Below are 19,410 nucleotides of genomic sequence, written 5' to 3'. Positions count from 1 at the left end.
ATTGTTTAACTTTCTAATTAGTCCGTACGCACACACATACACACACAAGGGAAAGGGCAACACACAATTATATACAATTGAAAGAGCATCACAACAGTTCATTAGCTGACGACTTGGCCATGAAATGTTTCTCCTGTTTCTACTACAAGTGTGAGACATTGCCCTCTGTCGGTCACCATGAAGTAGTGCAACATGTTACAAAACCGGACAGCCAGAAGCCATTAAAAATGTCTTAAAATGTTGGTTGGTTTTTAAGGCCTCTGCGTTTAAAGGCATGACAATTACTTGGATTGTATTTACATTTAAAATAAATAACGTATTGAGTGGAACACTTTGTTTTTCCATGAGCTCAGCTCTCAAGTGTGTTGTAAAAATAATCATGGGGGGTTGATATTACGCTCTGGATTAAGTGACGTGGGTGGTCAACGTCAACACAAAAATATATTCATTAAAAAGAAAAAGACGATTGACTGACTGTTTACAGCTCACTATGTGACTTAATTTGTTTTGAAGGACGCCTGGGGACATTTCCATTAACAGTTTTTCCACTAGAAAATAAACCATGTAAGCACTGGTTGACTGTAGGCAAATATTTTAAAGAATGGACCAACAAGGCTGTGTTGACATTCAAGGGGAAAAAAAATCAGTTTTGTTTTCTTAAACCAGTGTTAGGGTTTCAAATGGGGCTTTAAAATACTGTATGTGTTTCAAAGAAAGGTTTTAAACTAGGATTAGAATTTCAAATGAGGGGTTTAAACTAGGGTTAGTTTTTCAATGTAGGGTTTCAAACTAGGGTTAGGGTTGAAAAGTAGGGCTTTAAGCTACTGTTAAAGGTTTCAAAGTAGGGTTTTAAACTAGGGTTGGCATTCCAAAGTAGGGCTTTAAGCCACTGTTAGGGTTTAAAAGTAGGCTTTTAAAATAGGGTTAGCGTTTCAAAGTAGAGATTTAAACGGGTTAGTGTTTCAGAGTAGGGTTTCAAACTAGGTTTATGGTTTCAAAATAGGGCTTTAAGCCACTGTTAGGGTTTAAAAGTAGGGTTTTAAACTAGGGTTAGTATTTCAAAGTAGGATTTTAAAGGGTCACAAACTGGGGTTAGGTTTTAAAAGTAGGGTTTTAATTCTAGGGTTAGAGTTTCAAAGTTGGGATTTAAGGTAGTTAGGGTTTCAAATTCGGGTTAAGGTTTGAAATGAAGGTTTTAAACTTGGGTAAAGGTTTCAAAGCAGGGTTTTATGATAGGGTTAGGGTTTCAAAGTAGGGTTTTAAGATAGGTTTAGGGTTTCAAAGTAGGGGTTCAGATGAGCGTTAGGGTTTCAAAGTACAGTAAGGGTTTCAGAGCATGGTTTTAATATAGGGTTAGGATTTCAAAGTAGGGTTTTATTAATGTTTTCTGATATTGTTTTTTCTCCATATATCAGAGACTACAAATATGATTATAATTTTTAAATATAGACAATATGCAGTTTTTAAAGGGGTGCCCTAACTTTTGCACAATTGTGTGTGTACAAACAGACGGACATGTAGACATGTTCCAGATTTTCCGGATTCATACTTCTATGTAACTCTATGGAGGTTGGATAAAGTAAACCAAATAGGGGAATAAAAACAAGCATGTGCTCGTTTTAGAAAAGGACATAAAACATCAATCCACTTCATTCTTGGGCAGAATCAAAGTAGAAATTTAATTTAGAACAACAGGAAATCCCTCAACATTGGTTCTACAGCAGAGCAAACCTTTAGTGTGTAGTAACAGGAACGAGTTCACGCGAAAACAGCGTTGGGACCAAAAAAAGAGGAGTAAACATAGGCAGGCTTCAGAGTAAAAACGACAGGTGTCATGTGCAGCACAGTGGTTATCAATGGAGACGTATGTGACGCCGTGGTGCGTTTTGTCAGTCAGTGTTGCTACCTTCAGGAGTGCACGAGCTTTTTCTTTCTCAAAAGCCGTTATCTGCTGGTTGCTGCAACTAGTGCTATTAATACCTATTGGACTCTCTTTAAAACCACTAAGTAATCGATCCTTCACATCAGTGTTGTCTTTGGCAGGCGTTTTAGATTTAGTCTTAAGTCTTAATCTTTTGGACGAAAATGCTTATTAGTTTTCGTCACATTTAGTCATTCCTATTAGTGATAGTTTAAGTCTAGTTTTAGTCGACGAAAACGTAAAAAGGTTTTAGTCCCGTTTTCGTCGACGGAAACTCCCCCAAAAAGTTTTAGTCTAGTTTTCGCAAATTTAGTTGACAAAAATTCAAAAAGGTTTTAGTCCGTTTTAGTTCAAAATAGGCATACAAGGTTTCGTACATACATTCTGTACATACAGGTATACATTTTTTAACTGATTCTTCAAAAAATGTACTTTGGCGGCTAACCGCAATGCTAAGGCTAAAAAGTCATTCAATATTGGTGAACCTACTTTTAATATTTGACTTTACACACAACAAGCGAATGAATTGACGTTAGCCTTGACGTTAGCTCAACCAAAATAACTTATGCCTTAACTCAGCCTATATGCGCCACGAGTTACGTGGACAACTTTAAGCACAATGAAATTGATCACAAGCCGATTGTTGAATAACAGAGTGCAAGTAAATGTATAGAGTCAAGGATGAGTTGGGACAGAATATTAGCGTGGTGAGCCCTCAGATGTCGCTTGAGATTTGTCCTTCTTTCCACTTAGTTTGTGGCCACATTCACCGTTACCGCTGTCTACAATGTATCATGTTGTTCTTTCTGCTGGGTTGTACAGAAAGTATGTCCATACCTTTCCTTCGTTTCCGACCACCAAGCCCATTTGCTGTCGCCGTCGCCATGGTCAGTCAAAGGAAAGCGTGTCAGTGTGCGTGAGCCGAGACCAATGACCGCAGACCTGTTCGTGTTTAGTTGCGCCGGTGTGTGCAACGGTGTGTGCAACGGTGTGTGCAACGCGTGCGCCCGGTGCGCTGTTCCGGCGGTGGGCGTGCCCAAACGAGGATGGCTTGCACCAGCGTTGCAATTTTTTGAAAGACAGATTACGTGTACAATAGAAAGGGATGTCATAAATTTTGAACGTCTGACGCACCACGCGCTAACAATTTCGTCCTGTCTGGTCACCGAAAATTCATGTGCGTCACGTCATGTTTTCGTCGTCAAAGAGCCACGTTTGGCTCGTCATCGTCTCGTTAACGTCATGAAAAAAAGGGTTGTTAACGAACTATTTTCGCCATCGTTGCCGAAAACAACACTGCTTCACATTATTATTATTATTATTATTATTATTATTATTATTATTATATGTACCTCAACATATCATGGAGCGCTTGTGAACGTCCTCTCTCAAGTCTGTCAAAAAATAAATACACTAACCACGGCAAGGTATCTTAATGAGTACCTAAAAACAGTGAGAGCTTTACAAAAGCAGTAACGAGGAGGAGTGAGACGGCTATAGCTGCTACTTGGCGCCGGGGGGCATGTAGTAGGGGTGAAACAGTCTCTCGTGGGCATAGCCCTGCAGCGCATTGTGTGTGTGCATCAGTAACTTGGGGAAGCGGGCGGTGAAGTAGCCCACGAAGCCGTCGGGCAGTTCGCCCAGGGTGTGCTGCACTTCAGGTGGCAGCTGGTGGTAGTGAGCTTTCTGTAAATGACACATTCGGAACAAACACAAGCAGTTTAGGACGTGAGTTCAAAGCAAAAAAAGCGTGGCGAGGGAGAAGAATAAGCGAGCAGGCTGACCTTATTCCTCATGGCCCTCAGCAGTTCTCGCACAGAGCTGCCTTTGTATGTCCTGAAACGCCTCAAGTCTGCATAGGGAATTTGACAAGAAGCATAGTGTCCAAAAATGATTTATTAACAACGTAGGTGACGGGCAGAACTCTTAAGTGATGTTCCACTAGATGTCAGAAGAAGTCAATTTAGACAAGATTGTCTTAAAATCTGAAAAAGGGATTTGGAGTTACTTATAGATGCCACAAAATGGCGGCAAAGCACTTAAAATTGTTGGATCATAAAAGAAGAACACACACACACACACACTGGTATTCCGTTTGGACTGATTTATCAGCACAGACAAAAATAATCATCCAGCATGTACACAATCGTGACTCCATGTTACATAAATGACTATTGTGTCGGGTAAATTATTCTAAATGAACAAACCAACTTCACATGAGGCTCAATCATAGTATTAGCTAGAAGTGGGTTTCTCAACCATTATTGACCCAATGCATCCAATTTCTATAATAACGCTCACAGCACACCGCCAAATAAAAATGTCACAAAGAGTACATGTAATGAAATAATGATGATCTCATTAATTGCACACAACTGCCATCTAGTGGTACGCAAGAGAATCCCTGCCCAAATACAGCTAAGTCGTATTTCACTTTTACATTTGGTATATTTGCATTTAATCTTTCGGAACAATTTTCTTTTAAACATTTACCATTTTAAATTTTGCGTAATACATTTTAATTCAATCCTTATTTAAAGCGGAAATCAACCTTGAAAAATATATGTTTGGGTTGACTTCCTTTTAAGAACATTTGTTGTTTTATTTTAATTTTTCCTTTATTTGAGCACAGTGCTAACACTGTAACTACGGATGTTGAATGCCACTATTTTCAGACCGATACAGGTACGCGTATTGACTTTGAGTACATGCAATTCCCCCGCCTTTCAATTCTTTGCAGCCTTGTTTATGGCTGTGCATCTTACCCATCTGCAGGGGTGTAGAGATGTGCAGCCTCCAGTTGGTCCGGACCACCTCTCGGTGCGCGCTCTCAAGGTTCATCACAATCTCACTATCGGCCGGTTCATTCTCAATGCGGTCGCTCACATCCTGTGTGGAAAAACACACACAGCAACTGAATATTAAAAAATAGATGGACTGAGAAAATGACATTTTAAAATTTGGTTCCGGATGACAGTCTGGATTTTGACAGCATTTTTATCTTTTAAATTCCTGTGTGAGGACACAAATTACAGCCTATACAGCGGAACGTATTAAATGAGTTTTTTCATGTTAACTTTAAATTGCTTTCAAATGCTCACTATGGATGCAATGTAGATGCGCAGCAGATTTAATCCAAATTGGAGTGGAAAGGAATACCGCATGTGAGCACAGTACACTTTAATACGTGCAGTGGAGAGTCATGATTATGGTAGAAAGAATACAATCTCGTTCCACTTTTTAATCTTTTTTTTTTTTATAGCGCTTGTGCTCATTCACTCAGAGGTGGGTGGAGTAGCCATAAATTGTACTCAAGTAAGTTATTTGTGAAATTTTATTCTAAATGATGGCTTCAAGTAAAACGTAGTCCTCCAAATAATGACTTATTAGGGCTGAGCGATTTTGAAAAATAATGTAACTGTTAATGCAATTTGATATGTGATCATTTTTTTCAAAGTCCTCTTCCCATAACCCAAATATATCACTTAAACAAAACATCCACTGTATCGCCAAATAGTAAATATGAAAATTTAAAAGAATAGAATAAATATATTGTCTGTGGACTGTAAACAAAGTGACTTCGCTTGTTTTGCAAAACTGTCTGGAGAGATTTCCATGAGCATGTTTTTAATACCCCCCCCCCCCCCCCCCCCAAAAAAAAAACAAGACAAAATGGTTGCCAGTTTCCAAATGATGCCAGTTTTCAGACATGACTCAACAAGGCTGTGCGGAGTGTTTGGCATAGTCCAAACAAGAACTTGTGAGTAAGTGAGGCAACTGACTTGGAAGAAGAGCAGCTGCTTCTCGGGGCTCCAGAAGAACGGATGCTTGAGCACGCGGGTGGACGAGGGACGAGACTCCGCCTCCGCACTGATCATCTGCTTGATCAGGTCCTCGGCCACAACGTCTTCTGAGGAGGCACAACATTGCTGGAGGTTAGTCACTGGAATTGCATCACTGTCCAGTAGACTTGGGATGAATACAAGGTGACCATATTAGGGTTAAAAACTTCAAATATATTCACAGACACATGCTATGGTGGTTTAACAAGATTTCACGAAAATAACAAACGATCTTAATAGGTGTACTCATCACTGATTTTTGCACTAGGGTCAAATAATAACTAGCATACTTTAATGCCACGCATTCAAATAAATGCTGAATGTTGAATTAACTTCATTCCCTGTGATGAGCTTTGCCATGTTATTTCCTAAAGATTCCTTACAAATGTTTTTTTTTGCATTGTGTTGGCCATAAGTTGTGCATTTTTGCCATCTGTTCCAGCATTTGTAAAGAATACTTGTTACAGTTTGAAATTATCTCGTTTTGAGTTTTAGAGAAATACAATTGATATGTCCCAACCTCCCAGCAAAATGTTTTGAAATGTATAATAATGATGAGGAAAATAATACTCTAATAAAGTCCATCGTGGGTACAGGTTTGTGGTCCTGCTATTTTGGAGATTTTTATTTATTCATTGGTACAAATAATAACTTGATTACGGTAAAATGCTTGTTTATACTGGCTGTAATTCCACCATTGACCACCAGATGACAGCACACTTGTTTGGTTTGAGTGTATGTTTAAAAGAAGAAGAATTAAACAGGGAAGTATTTCAGCACAGCCTAGTTTTTTGTTGAAAATTCTTCCGTGTCATTCGCTGTAATCCTGCTTTTTACGGCTACAGAAACAGATGTAAATTATAGTGTACATCTTTGGGCATGATAATTGATTTATATTCTGAGATGATTTTTTTTAATTTGGAAAAAACAGGGTTTGTTTTGTGTTAACATAGAGAGGGAAGGAGGGAGAGAGGGAGGGAGAGGGAGATATATATATATATATATATATATATATATATATATATATATATATATGTATGTATATATATATATATATATATATATAGGGAGAGAGAGAGAGAGAGGTTTAAGAACATGAAAATAAGCCCAAAGCATTTATTTAACTAAGGTACTTTGATATTGCTGATTTCACTTATTGCGGGGGTGGCTTGGAACATAACCCCTACCATGGAGGGGGGATTACTGCACTACTACATAAAAACATATAGTAATGACATAATAATATAGACTCTAAAGAATAAAAGTTTCTGCCTCACTCTTTCCCTCAAATTAATGGACATTGCGCCGACTCAATGGCGCATGCCTGAGTCCAATGGAGGCGGTATAATTCAGACATCCAAATATACATTTTCTATTACCTGTTAGGATAATCTCACAGGGTTAAGGCTAGGTTATGTGGTTGTTTAAAACACAAAACAGATTCTCTATACGCTGAGACAAAATCAGGAAGGCAAGTCATGGTGCAGTGGAAGAATACATGCACAGTGAGGTAAGAAAAACCTTGGTAAATTTTAGAGCAGGTTTCTCAAAAAAGGGACAAAAGCAGCAGACACCCCATCCATCCTCACCATGTATAGTATCCATGAATTGTGAGAGTGAATATTCTCCAGACAGGATGTTCATTTGCCGCATCAGAGTCTCGCCAAACGGGTGCTTCCCCCCGCTGACCACGTAGTAGAAGACGCAGCCGGCTGAGAAGATGTCCACAGCAGCGGTCTAAAGAAAAGTAAGAGCAAAGAGCGCTGAGCCAGTAGAAAACAAAAAGGAATCACACTCGTGTGATCTGGTAGAGACTCACGGATTTGCTGCCAGGAATGTTCTCCAGCAGCTCGGGAGCAATCCAGCCTTCGGTGCCCAGTATGCCCGAGCGCAACGAGAAGCTGTTCCGACCATCCTGGATCTTTTTGCACAGCCCAAAGTCGGAAATGAGAGCTCGGACCTTACCCAGTGCGCAGGGAAAGGAGAGTAGGATATTTCGAGGCTTCAGGTCCCGATGAACTGGATAAAGGATGGAAGTAGGCAGAAAAGGGAAAAGAGCACTGAGGCAATTTATTGTTTTCAGTTCATATTAAAAGACTTTCTTGTTTTAAGCAAGTTCAATTCAAGACTTTTTGAGACTTTTTGCTAACATCGAAAATGCCAACTTCACAATAAACACAAACGGGAAGCATGAAAAAGGATACGAGATACACTGCAGTCATACTGAACGAGTTAAACTATTCTCACGGTGCGAGTTTGATAGGGACGAATCTGTACAGCCACACCAGAGCCAAATGGCTTCAAGAATGTGCTTACTATGTCACATACACGGCAGGTCAAAGTAGGCAAACCATGTCGGACAAAATAATCGCATGTGCGCCAATACGAGCCAAAAAGGAGCAGGTGTAGGCTTACTTGGCGTAAAAGCTAAGAAAGTGTATGGACTTGTTTACAGCTGTTGAACCAAGATAGCAATAGTTTTAGCAAAAGCCCCAACACCTCAATCATTGTCAATGTTCATGCATTTTTTTCACTAATGTCAGAGTAGCAGATATTATATATAGTGTTTATCAGCATTTTTTTATTACTTATCCCAATGCAATTTCACTATGGCGGTGTTGACTGTAGAGTAAATAAACAAGTTGTTTAAATAGATACATTGCTCCATCTTCTGATCAGCTCTGTGATCACTTCTTTTTTTTTTTTTCAAACTCGCAGATCACTGATCGACTTCAAAAATCCAGATAGTTTAAAACTTAATAAATTTGTGATATTAATTATAACTATCTGGTCACGGGTTCGCTAAAGCTGATCTCAGCTGACTTTGGGTGAAAGGCGGACTAGACAAGACTGGTCGCCGGGCACATATAGAATCGAACAACCAATACTCATTATATTCATGAAATCTATTTATTGATTTAAAAAAAAAAAACATGCATTGTACTGTGTCAGAAATCAAAAATCTTAACTTTGGTGTATTACAGTTCTAGTGTGTGTGCGGCACAAACCTATATTGAGCGAGTGGAGGTGTGAGAGGCCACACATGGTCTGCTCCAACAACATAATTGGACTCAGGTGAGGAAAATTAGATGGATCCTCCACATACTGCAGACAAAACCGTAACATCAAAAAGATACACGTCAGTTATGACACCATTCTCTAACATTTTGAATTTCATAAACAATAAGAGTGATTGATCAGTTGTAAAAAAAAAAAAAATTTTTTTTTAAAAAGGCACGATAAGAGCAAACACACTGACCTGCTGCATGGTGGCGGCGCACAGCTCGATGGCAATGTATGTGAAGAGGTTGTCCCTTTCCGTGCAGAAGTACCTGATGACGTTGGGATGCGTGTCGGACTGTCGCAGGAGCTGCACTTCACGCTCTGCCACCTCAAAACACTCAGGGAGGATTCGTTTCACCGCGGCACGCCGTCCGTCGAAGTTGCCCCTGCGTCGGGTGCAATGCGTCGGCGAGATAAATAATCGCTCAGTGGGCGTACGCAGCAACTTTCAAACATACCTGAAGACGAATGTTCCCGAGCTGCCGCGCCCAAGGGCCTCAGATGTGGTGAAAGAGATTTTACCCAAGTGCACCTCTTCACTGTTTTCTGCTGAGAGAAATGAACAGCGATCATTCAAACTCATCTGTGGGATGGAAAGAAAATAACACGCGGTTGGGTTGCTACCTGTAGCGCTTTGATGGCCTGCCGTGCTGTTACTATTCACACTTGAGGCTGTACTGCTGTCAAGGGAAGGAGTTAAAAGTGTGTTGGCTGGTGCATGCTGGGAATCTGGACAGAGAAAGAAGTAAATAAGCACAAAGCTGCCTTTATGTTTTATTTACACTTCCACTTCCGTGGAGATCTTTTCAGCACACAAAGGAATAGTTTAAAATCCCATTCGGCATATGTTTCCATCGCAGGTTGAGAGATAATTTGCTTTTTTTTTTTTTTGCCTGCTCCTTTTTGTGAGGTGTAGTGCAGAATGTGACACGGAATTTAACGGGAAAAATTCCGGGGAAAATAAAATTCAATTACAATGAATTATTTTAATGTATTTGAATTTACTTTCATTTTATACTATTTATATAAAATTCTAACTGTTTATTAAGAGTGGATCTAGCACTGCCCTTTAGCTACCATAACGTGTGAGCCGGTGGTAAATATGGATCGGTGACAGAATCAACGCATACCACGCTGCATTTTAATAAGGAAAAGTAGTAGAATTTTCCCTCGTTTACCACTTGAGACGCTCGTGTTGGTAGAAAGCGCAGAGTCGGAAGATTCAAGACTCGGTGTCGGCGTGTTGGTCTGTGTGCGCTGAACACAAGTTTCAAACGCCTCCTCTAGTTGCTGCTGCAGAGCTTTGAGCTTCTTGGCTGCTCGCTGTAAGAAACATACAGGTGTCACGTTGGAGATATCCTTAGAGATAAAGTCAACCCAAAACTTTTCTTGACAATAATATGTTCTATGTGTCTCCACTAGTCTAAATATGGCATTCTGATTAATATTGCATTTGTGGAAGATGAGCTAAGCAGTAAAATCCACCCGTTTTTAGCCATCTCAGGGGGCGGCCATTTTTTCACTTGCTGTCAACTAAATATGACATCACAGTTGCTCGGGGCTCAGGTCACGACCAATCACCTGTTTTCTGAAGCTGAGCCATTATAGTAAAGAAAGTTTAGGTTGACTTCCACTTTAACAAAATGAATGAGGTGAGGGTGAAGAAGCAAACGTCTAAGTGTGTTGACTCACATTATAAGTGAAGGCAAATGCCAGCCATCCTGCCAGCAGCACGGTCACCACAGCCAGAGCCAGGCAGTCCTGCGTCATGTAGACGGGACGCACAGCGATCGACTTGTGGGACCCTCCCGATCTGTCGCCAGCTCCTCCGTCATCTTTGCCATCGCTCCGGCCTACTGACCAGAACTGGAGGATTACAGAGACGTGAAACGAGGGAGCTGGACAGGCTTGAGAAGGTAGATAAATGCCCCCCTCCCCGGGATTAGGACTCACGGGGTACTGGCTGTAGCCGGATGTGCGCGAGGATGGCGAGGCAGGAGGTTGGGGAGGGATGACGGCTTCACCGGAGCGCGGCAGGCTGACCCGGGATTCCCTTAACATGGTGGTGTGCGCTACTGGCGGGACTTCGTGGTGGCCTGCAGGACATTGGGCATTTAGAAGGATACAGGCTAGGGCTACAATTAATCAAATGCAAATCGACATTGCAATGTAATTGAATGCAATTTTCAAAACGCAAAGGTTGCAATTTGCAAGGGAAAACTGCTTCATTTCAGTCGGTCGGTCGGTAGGCTTTTATATACATATAGATACTAGGGATGTTCCGATCAGGTTTTATGACACCGATACCGATCATGCATGAGTGAGATCGGCCGATACCGATTCCGATCACATGGAATATCTGTATATTTTTCCATTTATTTATGGTGACTGCTATTATGCAATATTATCTGGAAAAAAATCCAGCCATATGATTGCCGTAATTTTGACAAAAATCTATATGTATTTTCAAAAGCATGAAGAAATACAAAACCGTTGCTGGCACAATACAACAATTACTCAGTCACAAAGATAACTAAATAACTTAAATTTACCATCTTTTAGTAACGCAGTTTTTAACAGATCAAAATAATCAGCAGTCTCAAAAGACTTAATTATGCAAAAAGTCAAATAAATAACATGATCATGACAGAATATAATAAAAGTAGAAAAAATAGTCACATGCAGGCTTCACTTGAATAAACTATTCAATGAGTTCCTAAATTGAAACGACTCAGGAACTTTATTGTCTTGTGCATAGACAAACTATCTTGTGTATTTGTCAACGAGAAAAAAGTCACTGTTAATCTTTTAATCTCCCTCTGGCAATAATGCCACTTATACTGCGCTGTGTCCGCCTTGACTTTATTCAATTGGTAGAATTTTGTGAAGTTGTCATAGTGTACGCTTAAAAGACTGCAAGTCAAAGTGTTTAGAAAGTATATTTTTTTGATTGAAATTGAGATTTCGGTTGACGATTTGGACATATGTCGACAACACAATAAAATTCAATCAAAATGTTACATTTCGAAAAATATAGCAATATGACTTCAAACTATATTTTGAGCTAACAAAATTCAGACTCTTTAAAAAAAATTAAAAAAAATAAATAAATAAATAAAAAAAAAGAGTATGTGATTACCTATTAACAACCAGTGGTTTTTGCGACTGTTGGTGCTCCCAGGAGGATAGCGCACATCAGTGGACGGCATGATGTCACACTCCCCTTGCCCGCTGACCGTCACACCGGTCGTCTCAGGACCTTCAATCCGGCCCAGGGTCAGACCCCGGGGCTGCCGCGGAAACAAGCGATCGCCATTGAATCAGCTCGTCACAGCAAGTGCACCACGTGATATCGCATTACTGTTGTGAGGTGAGACTGGGAGCATCGCCACAAAAACTTGGCTGGGATGGTCACGGAAAATACATGTCACTGAACTCACCACTAAGGAGAATCCGTGGTGAACAAGGGAAGAGGAAGCATAGAGGTGCGAGTCCAGTTTTCCGACGTAGAGAGTGGGCCTTAAAGAGACAGTAGAAGACAACACGTCTGTGAGCAAGCAACATTCACTGCAGTGTGGAAGCGAAGGAATTAAAATCACCAGGCCTGGGGGCAGCCTCCAGACATCCCTCACAACACCACAAAAAGTTGCTTGATTTGTTGCCAGTCGCTTGTTTTGGGAAACAGTCAGTAAAGCGGAAATCAACCCAAACATATTTTTTTCTAGAATATGTTCCCAGTAGGCCCACTAGTTGAAAAACGTCGTTGTGATTAACATTGTGTTTGTGCAATATGAGTTAAGCAGCAAAATCCACTCCTTTTTAGCCATCTCAGGGGGCGGCCATTTTGTCACTTCTGTGCACTGACAATGACATCACAACTGCTCAGGGCCCAGGTAACGACCAATCACGGCTCAGCTTCAGAAAACAGGTCAGCCGTGATTGGTCGTTACCTGAGCCCTGAGACACTGTGATGTCATTTTCAGTCGACAGAAGAGACAAAATGGCCGCCCTGTGAGATGGCTAAAAAGGGGTGGATTTTGCTGCTTAACTCATATTCCACAAACGCAATATTTATCTGAATGCCTTGTTTCAACTAGTGGGCCTGCTGGGAACATATTCTTGAAAAAAATATGTTTGGATTGATTTCCACTTTAAATGTAGCGACAATGTTACTAAGGTGGCAGCACTGAGAAGCCGCTCACTTTGTTGCAAGCCCTACCTGCGGCCCGCGATTGTCATGGTTACAACAGCCGGACTGAGAAGAGACCAAAAAAATGTCCCATGGAGTGATTCGAATCAGAGTGAGAAAAGTGAATGTCAAAGGTGCTGTAATTCATGATGCTTTGTGCATTTTGACAGAAGAATGTCAGAGAGATATGTCTGATTGAAGAAATCAATGGAATAAATAGAAAATAACTAATAATTTGTGGTATATTTGTTGCATCAAGAAAAGTGAGTATTATTTTTGTCATTGTGACAGAATGACAAACTGGTGACCAATAATTACAAAATTACATTTTTGACTTGATTTCAGAAAACAGTCAAATGCATAACTTACACTGAATTTGTGTGGCTATTGTCCTGTGGAATGCTATAGTCAAACCTGCCATTTTGCAAATGTCTTCCTGTGATTCCATTCCAGTAAATTCCCAAATGTTGTTGTAAATTCCGGTAAATGAATACCGGTAGTTTTCCACCTTTTTTAAATTGCACTGACAAGAAACATAATAAAAACATTGTCATGTGCAACAAGGACGGGTTGTGTGATGACTACTACTTGTTAATAAAAGACTTAACAAGTCTCTTATTGTTAACTGTACTCGTGTGTGTTATGCGTGTGACTCTTACACAAGTTGTGTCTGTGCGCTGGCTTGCTCCTTCACAAACTCATAGCTCCACTTTAGAGTGGCGTGGGCCTCCGTCTGCTCGCCGGCAACAGAGGAGGAGGAGAAGGTGAGGAAGCGCAACGTCTCAACAGCGAGTGACAGGTGGGGGGCGTGTCTAAGCGAGTCGCCCGAGTACAGGTAGACCCCCACCACGGGCGAGCCGTAGTCCTGACTCCATAGCACGTCACCTGGACGAAGATGAGTTGGGATCTCACTCGGGTTGAGGTGGGAAAAAAAAGAACCAGTTTCCAAATAGACGTCCTTACCTGACTCTCTGTCAACTGTAACCACAAGGCCGTCGCCACTTGACACAAGATGAGCCATCCCTGGAGGGAAAATGCATACACAAATTCAGACTTTTATTTATATTATTTGATTATTAAAAATGTGTTTTTTAACGGGTTCTAAGTGGTGTTGCCCAATGAACCGATACTATTAAAAAAAAAAAAAAAGTACCCTGAAACCCTTGCTGTCAAAAATGATACCGTACAATTTATGTAAGTACCGGTTGAAGGAAAAAATAAATAAAAACTCTGCCCGAAATAGGCAGAGCCTTTTTTCCGTGTGTGTGTGAGGGGAGGGCGGGGGGTGGGAGGTTGTTGTGCTAGATGGACAAATAATCAAAAAGAATTGGCTACAAACTCTCTGCAGACCTTCCAGACGCAATCAGCATAATCTGGAAATATTTTGTGTCCATCACCAAAACAAAAAAGAGCGACAGGATAGCATGTGACACATCAGAGGCTTCACTTCAAGTCAAACGAATGTGAATGATATTGTGATAAGCAAATTTGATCCAGACTTTTAATATTGTTTGTAGTGGCGTAGGGCACACAGCCCACAGCTGGTAAAGGTTGCCGACCCCGGTCAATGAAGCTGAAGCATGAATGACACTTACGGTAGTCTAGTTTCTCATCGTAAGGCTGAGCGGAGTAGTCGTTGTACGTAGCGTTCCATCGTAGCTCCTGCTTCTTGGTATCAAACATGGTGACCATGTACTCTGCAGAGACGAAACACAAACGTTGATACCACTCTAAGGGGAGTTAATTTGTCATAAAAATCTGTGCATGCGAAAGTGTATGTTTCACCTGTGCGTCCAATGTAGAGCAGGGGAGTGTTGGCACACATGGAATCAGACGAGGATGTGGTTAGACTGGTTTGCTTTGCTCCTGTTTCAGGATCCACTACAAACCACACATCCTGCTTTTTGCCTGTCAAAAACACATTCATCAGTGCCACAAGTAACCTCTGAGCACAATTAGTCTCCTGGATGAATTTACCAAAAATGTTCTTTGTACTAATGTATGTATGATGTGTACATAAATGTAACATCCACGCTGTCCTGTGAAAAACACTCATGTTCATTTTTTTTCAATTTTCTTATTTTTACGTGAATGGTGTTTCCGCGTTATAGACAACGCATTAATGTGAACATTTTTTTTTTAATTCCAAAATTGGACATAAGTGTTTCAGGACAGCGACGATATGTTAAAAAAAAAAAAAAAATGTACCATATTTTTGTCAGAGACTTTAACTGCTTCAAACGAAAACTGAAGGCTTAGCGATGTGGCCTAAAATTCATATCACAGTATGAATAGAATCTCTTCACAGTAATGGTGAGTGTAAACGTTTAAAAATCATAATGGAAGTATTTCTGAGTGGGTTATTTAAACGTGAAAGGTAAATATTTCTGAGATCACGATTTCCATCCCAAAACGATAAATCTTTCAGCCCTAGACAGAAGAGCGGGAGGTCAAGATGTTGACTGTGGGCTCTTTTTTCGGCTTGGTGCGTTTGTGTGTGTGCGCCCCACCTGTATAGAGAACGCCATCAGAGCTCCTGCACGGAGCCGACTGAACGAGCTCTGGAATGGTGAATGGAAGTTTCTGAAAAAAACATCACCAAAACAACATTATGTACTGAACACAGACAATCTTGCATTTCATTCCTCACCATCAGGCCTTCTTTGTGCTTGCCACCGAGTATGTATAAGCTGCCGTCATTGGGGTCCGGGAGAAAACTTGGTCTGAAAAAAAACAAAAAACAACAAAAAAAAAACCACATTATTACAAGTGTCTTATGTACGTGAGTGTGTGTATGTTTGGGTGCTTGTGTGTGTCACTCACTCAGTGATGTTGATGGGCACTTGTATAACAGGATCTGGCAATTAAAAAAAAAGGGCACATTTATAAGAAAACGGTTGCAAATATGACATAAAAAAAAAGAGAACTCCCTGTCATACAAACCTTCTCTTAGGGTCCATTTGATGTCTCCCGTCTGTTTGGAGACAGCATGCAGGCTTCCGTCCAGTGTGGAGACGAACAGAAGGGATTCTGGGAGGGTGACCGCCTTGACCCCTGCCACCTGATGGCCATAAAAAACACGAGTGTGTGAGTGGGAGTGCCAGGTCCTCCAGTGTTTCTACTCCATAAAATATTGCAAGTTCCTTATTTAGCAGGATATCCTGACAAACACCCCTCCATGAGGGTGTAATCACCCCTCCCATGTTTACCTACAACTGGGTCACAAGTGTCAGCTACACAATAACCTGGCTCAAAGGATAGAATCTTTATCCTCTGCGAAAAACGACTGCAGTTTACAGCGTCACTTTTTTGTGAAACTCTTCTTTGTTTCTGTGTATATTTTATACTGGCCCTTGGTAGCCAAGGCACACACAACAGCAGGAGCACAATGTAGGGATGGAATGGTATGGCATTTCTATTCATTTCAAAGGGGAAAGTTGGTTTGAGAAACAAGTTTTTCTTTAAACAAATTAAACTGGTAAGTAAATGCACCACTGTATAAGTAAATTGAGTCATAAAAGTACCGGTAATTCAATTTGTAAATCAAGGTACCACTGGATGCTAGGTACAATTTAGAAAAATAATGTAATTGCAATTTCATTTCCCCTATATTGCAATTGTGATTTAATATGTGATAATTTTATTCAAGGTCCTCTTATAATGTATTTTTTTTATTTTGTGTGTATTTACGTGGGTGTGCATGCTTGAATGTGTAAAAAACGTGGCGTTCTTTGGTTCTCAACCCATCCTGATTAATTAGTGATCTGGCTGTGCACGCCTTCCTCTTTTTTTCCACCCCAACTCTTCAAATCTTAGCCAACAGCCTTCTTTGCAATGAAACAATAACCATGTCTTAAGAAAGACTGGTCCAGAATGTTGTTTGTTTGTTAATGATTTTCCTAATAACATCTGTGATACGTTTTTGTCAAAATACCCCAAGGATCAACAATTTTATCACATGTTGCACTATTGCTGAATGATTTTGAATAATGATCTCATTACGATATTTTTCCGTAAATATTGAGATTTAATATGCGAATATTTTTCAAGGTCCTCTTCCCATTCAGTTTCCCAACAAACACAAGTAATAAATTCATTAGCATTACAGTGAACAATATCAGATTTATTATATAGAAATGTTTTATGTTTATTTATCTGCTTTAACCTTACATTTTGACTTGCGGTCTTACAAGTGTTCAGTATGACAACTTCACAAAATTCTACCAAACAAATGTGGTGTGAACATAAGTCAGTAAATCATAATCGGATTATGACAAATGCGCAAACAATTCTGTGGCTTTACCACTTCATCTTTTCACTTTCATGAAAAAATGATGCATAACACTCTAAAAACAGTTGGGTTCAAAATAACACAATTTTGGGTCAAACGTGGACCAATCCACAACTTGGGTCAATTTGACTCAAATTTCTTGGTTGTTTTTGCAGAAAACAACTCAACAACCTCAAAAAGGGGGTTGTTTTGTACAAAACAATGCAAAAAAGTGGGTCAAATTGACCCAATTTGTGTATCGGTCCATTTTTGACCCAAAATTGTGTTATTCTTAACCCAACTGTTTTTAGTCATGGGTGAAACATATGGAGTGCACTTCTTAAGCACTAAACTTATCTGGAAACTATATAAATGAATAAACTATACATGTCATGGAAAAAAATATGAGACCATCCACCACAAATGAAGGTACATCTGTTCGGACCAATATATTTAGGACGACAAAAACAGCTTATACGAGTTTCATTGAAGAGCTGCTGGAGAGATTTTTCAAAGGTTTTCTTGAAAATAACATCAATAGCTATTGCATTGTACTGCAAAAAAATGTGCTTTTAGGCATTCCATGTTTTATTTTTTGGCAGTCACTTGATACACTTTTAGTGGCACCAGACATTAAAAAGAACAAGAAATTAAAGATGGTGGATTAATAATTTTCTTTTCATGGCTGTATATTTTTTAAAAGAAGCCCACCAACTGAAATGAGCAATTTTTTTGCTTATATTTTTCAAATTGCAGCTTTTGCAATTTGGAAATTGTATTCTAGTACACTGTTATGTCGATTTTAATTTGATCAATTATTCAGTCCTGCGAGGTAGATTTTTCAGCGAATGACAAAATACGCCCCCCCCCACACACACACACAAATAAGTGCAATTGCAAATAGTGAAAAGTGAGTTTCCCTAGTGCTTCCTGAATGCACAGCAAGACATTGTGTTTTGTTTTTTTAAGTTATTAGTAATTATACGAGACGTTATGTGGCGGCTGGATGACTCAGTGGGTAGCACCCCTGACTTCGGACGCCGGGGATGGGGTTCAAATCCCGGTCAGAGGGAGCAATAGCATTTCAGTTGCGTCCCAGCCGTTATAGTGGGTGCGTTGCGTCACGAAGGGCATTCGGCGTAAAAGTTTTGCCAAAAGTATCATGTGAGTAACTCGCTGCGGCGACCCTGACTAAAAATGACCACGCCGAAAGTCAAACAAGTATGATAAATTATGACCAATAACCCTGTCATGACAACTTTGAAGTGTTGCTTGAAATAGCGACAGAACCCCTGTGGAACGCTCCTCCGAACTGTTGATAGTAGCACACAAACGATATGAGTGACAACCATATCAAAGAAGGTTAAAACAAAAAGTTCACCTGCGATATTTTGACTTCCCACGAGAGAACCAGAAGGCACAACAGCAGGCGCCCCAAAGCCCCCATGACACCCACCTCCTCCTCGAGGCTACGAACTGAACTCAAAACCAAAGGTCGAATTGCCCCCTTGAAAACCCAGTGCGGGGGTCCACACGTCCGCGTCGTCTCAAAGCGTCCGCGTAACATCACAAGTAGCGGACATGTCGCTCTTTTTAAGATAGCGTTATCATTTTCAACTCATCTTAACAGCAACGCAACTGTAAAATACGCATTTCCGTGTTTGGGACGACCGTGTGACGTCACAACACAAAGTAGGAGGCAACGTTTTTGGTTTTGAGTGACAGGCTGCTCACGGCCAATGGGCGAAACGATAAGGCGCTGAAGGGGCGGGGTTTAGGGAAGCGTCTGGAACACGTGGAAAAAGACAGCAAGGCAGTTGACAGCGTCATAGTGCGCTGTTTTGTGCAATAGAAAGTGGTGGAGGCGCTCATTCTTCACTTTGTCACCTAACATTGACCCACGCGGCCACGCACATTCTTCCACAACAATTTGGCCCAGTATTTTAAGGGTTAGGTCAGTTCATTTGATACAAAAAAGGCTGCATTTAGTCCAGACCTACAAAAGAGGACGAACTTAATTCATTCCGTTTTTGAGGCAGGTATGGCTCCCAATTAAGTTTAATTAATTAATTTTATTTGATTTTCTAAAAGGGCGGCACGGTGGTCGACTGGTTAGCACGTCCGC

At 40.5% G+C, this 19,410-nt stretch overlaps 1 protein-coding gene across 4 annotated transcripts; it reads right to left on the bottom strand.

Annotated features, from left to right (window-relative positions):
• Positions 1–1,652: 1,652 nt before the first annotated feature.
• On the bottom strand, positions 1,653–18,956 carry ern2 (endoplasmic reticulum to nucleus signaling 2). Of its 4 annotated transcripts, none has more exons than XM_086034406.1 (24): positions 18,667–18,956; positions 15,959–16,076; positions 15,839–15,872; positions 15,666–15,738; positions 15,526–15,598; positions 14,801–14,923; positions 14,611–14,712; positions 13,979–14,038; positions 13,675–13,900; positions 12,267–12,345; positions 11,966–12,116; positions 10,780–10,922; positions 10,519–10,692; positions 10,005–10,149; positions 9,451–9,555; positions 9,285–9,375; positions 9,023–9,212; positions 8,772–8,868; positions 7,583–7,782; positions 7,353–7,500; positions 5,704–5,831; positions 4,687–4,810; positions 3,706–3,773; positions 1,653–3,607 (listed from the first exon to the last, which is right to left on the bottom strand). In XM_086034406.1, the coding sequence occupies exons 1-24, from the start codon at positions 18,850–18,852 to the stop codon at positions 3,425–3,427; spliced, it is 3,021 nt and encodes a 1,006-aa protein (XP_085890532.1). In that variant the 5' UTR covers positions 18,853–18,956; the 3' UTR covers positions 1,653–3,424. The 4 variants fall into 4 exon arrangements, with proteins under 4 accessions (XP_085890532.1, XP_085890534.1, XP_085890533.1 ...); XM_086034408.1 differs by having other exon boundaries at positions 5,704–5,828; XM_086034407.1 differs by having other exon boundaries at positions 9,285–9,372.
• Between the last annotated feature and the right edge of the window lie 454 nt (positions 18,957–19,410).

This window comes from Filicampus tigris, chromosome 6 (assembly GCF_054856515.1).
Source record: "Filicampus tigris isolate MCC_2025a chromosome 6, RoL_Ftig_1.0, whole genome shotgun sequence".
NCBI lineage: Eukaryota > Metazoa > Chordata > Actinopteri > Syngnathiformes > Syngnathidae > Filicampus > Filicampus tigris.
Note: the sequence above shows the minus strand (reverse complement) of the source record. Positions and strands in the feature narration are given on the sequence as shown.

What these genes read in the sequence shown, in the direction of transcription:
- ern2 (XM_086034406.1), bottom strand. Translation starts at nt 18,852, where the DNA reads ATGTTACGCGGACGCTTTGAGACGACGCGGACGTGTGGACCCCCGCAC. An exon ending in ACCACGGATTCTCCTTAGTG is followed by an intron (nt 12,117 to 12,266) that starts GTGAGTTCAGTG and finishes TTTCCGCGGCAG; the next exon opens with CCCCGGGGTCTGACCCTGGG. An exon ending in AGGCCATCAAAGCGCTACAG is followed by an intron (nt 9,376 to 9,450) that starts GTAGCAACCCAA and finishes CATTTCTCTCAG; the next exon opens with CAGAAAACAGTGAAGAGGTG.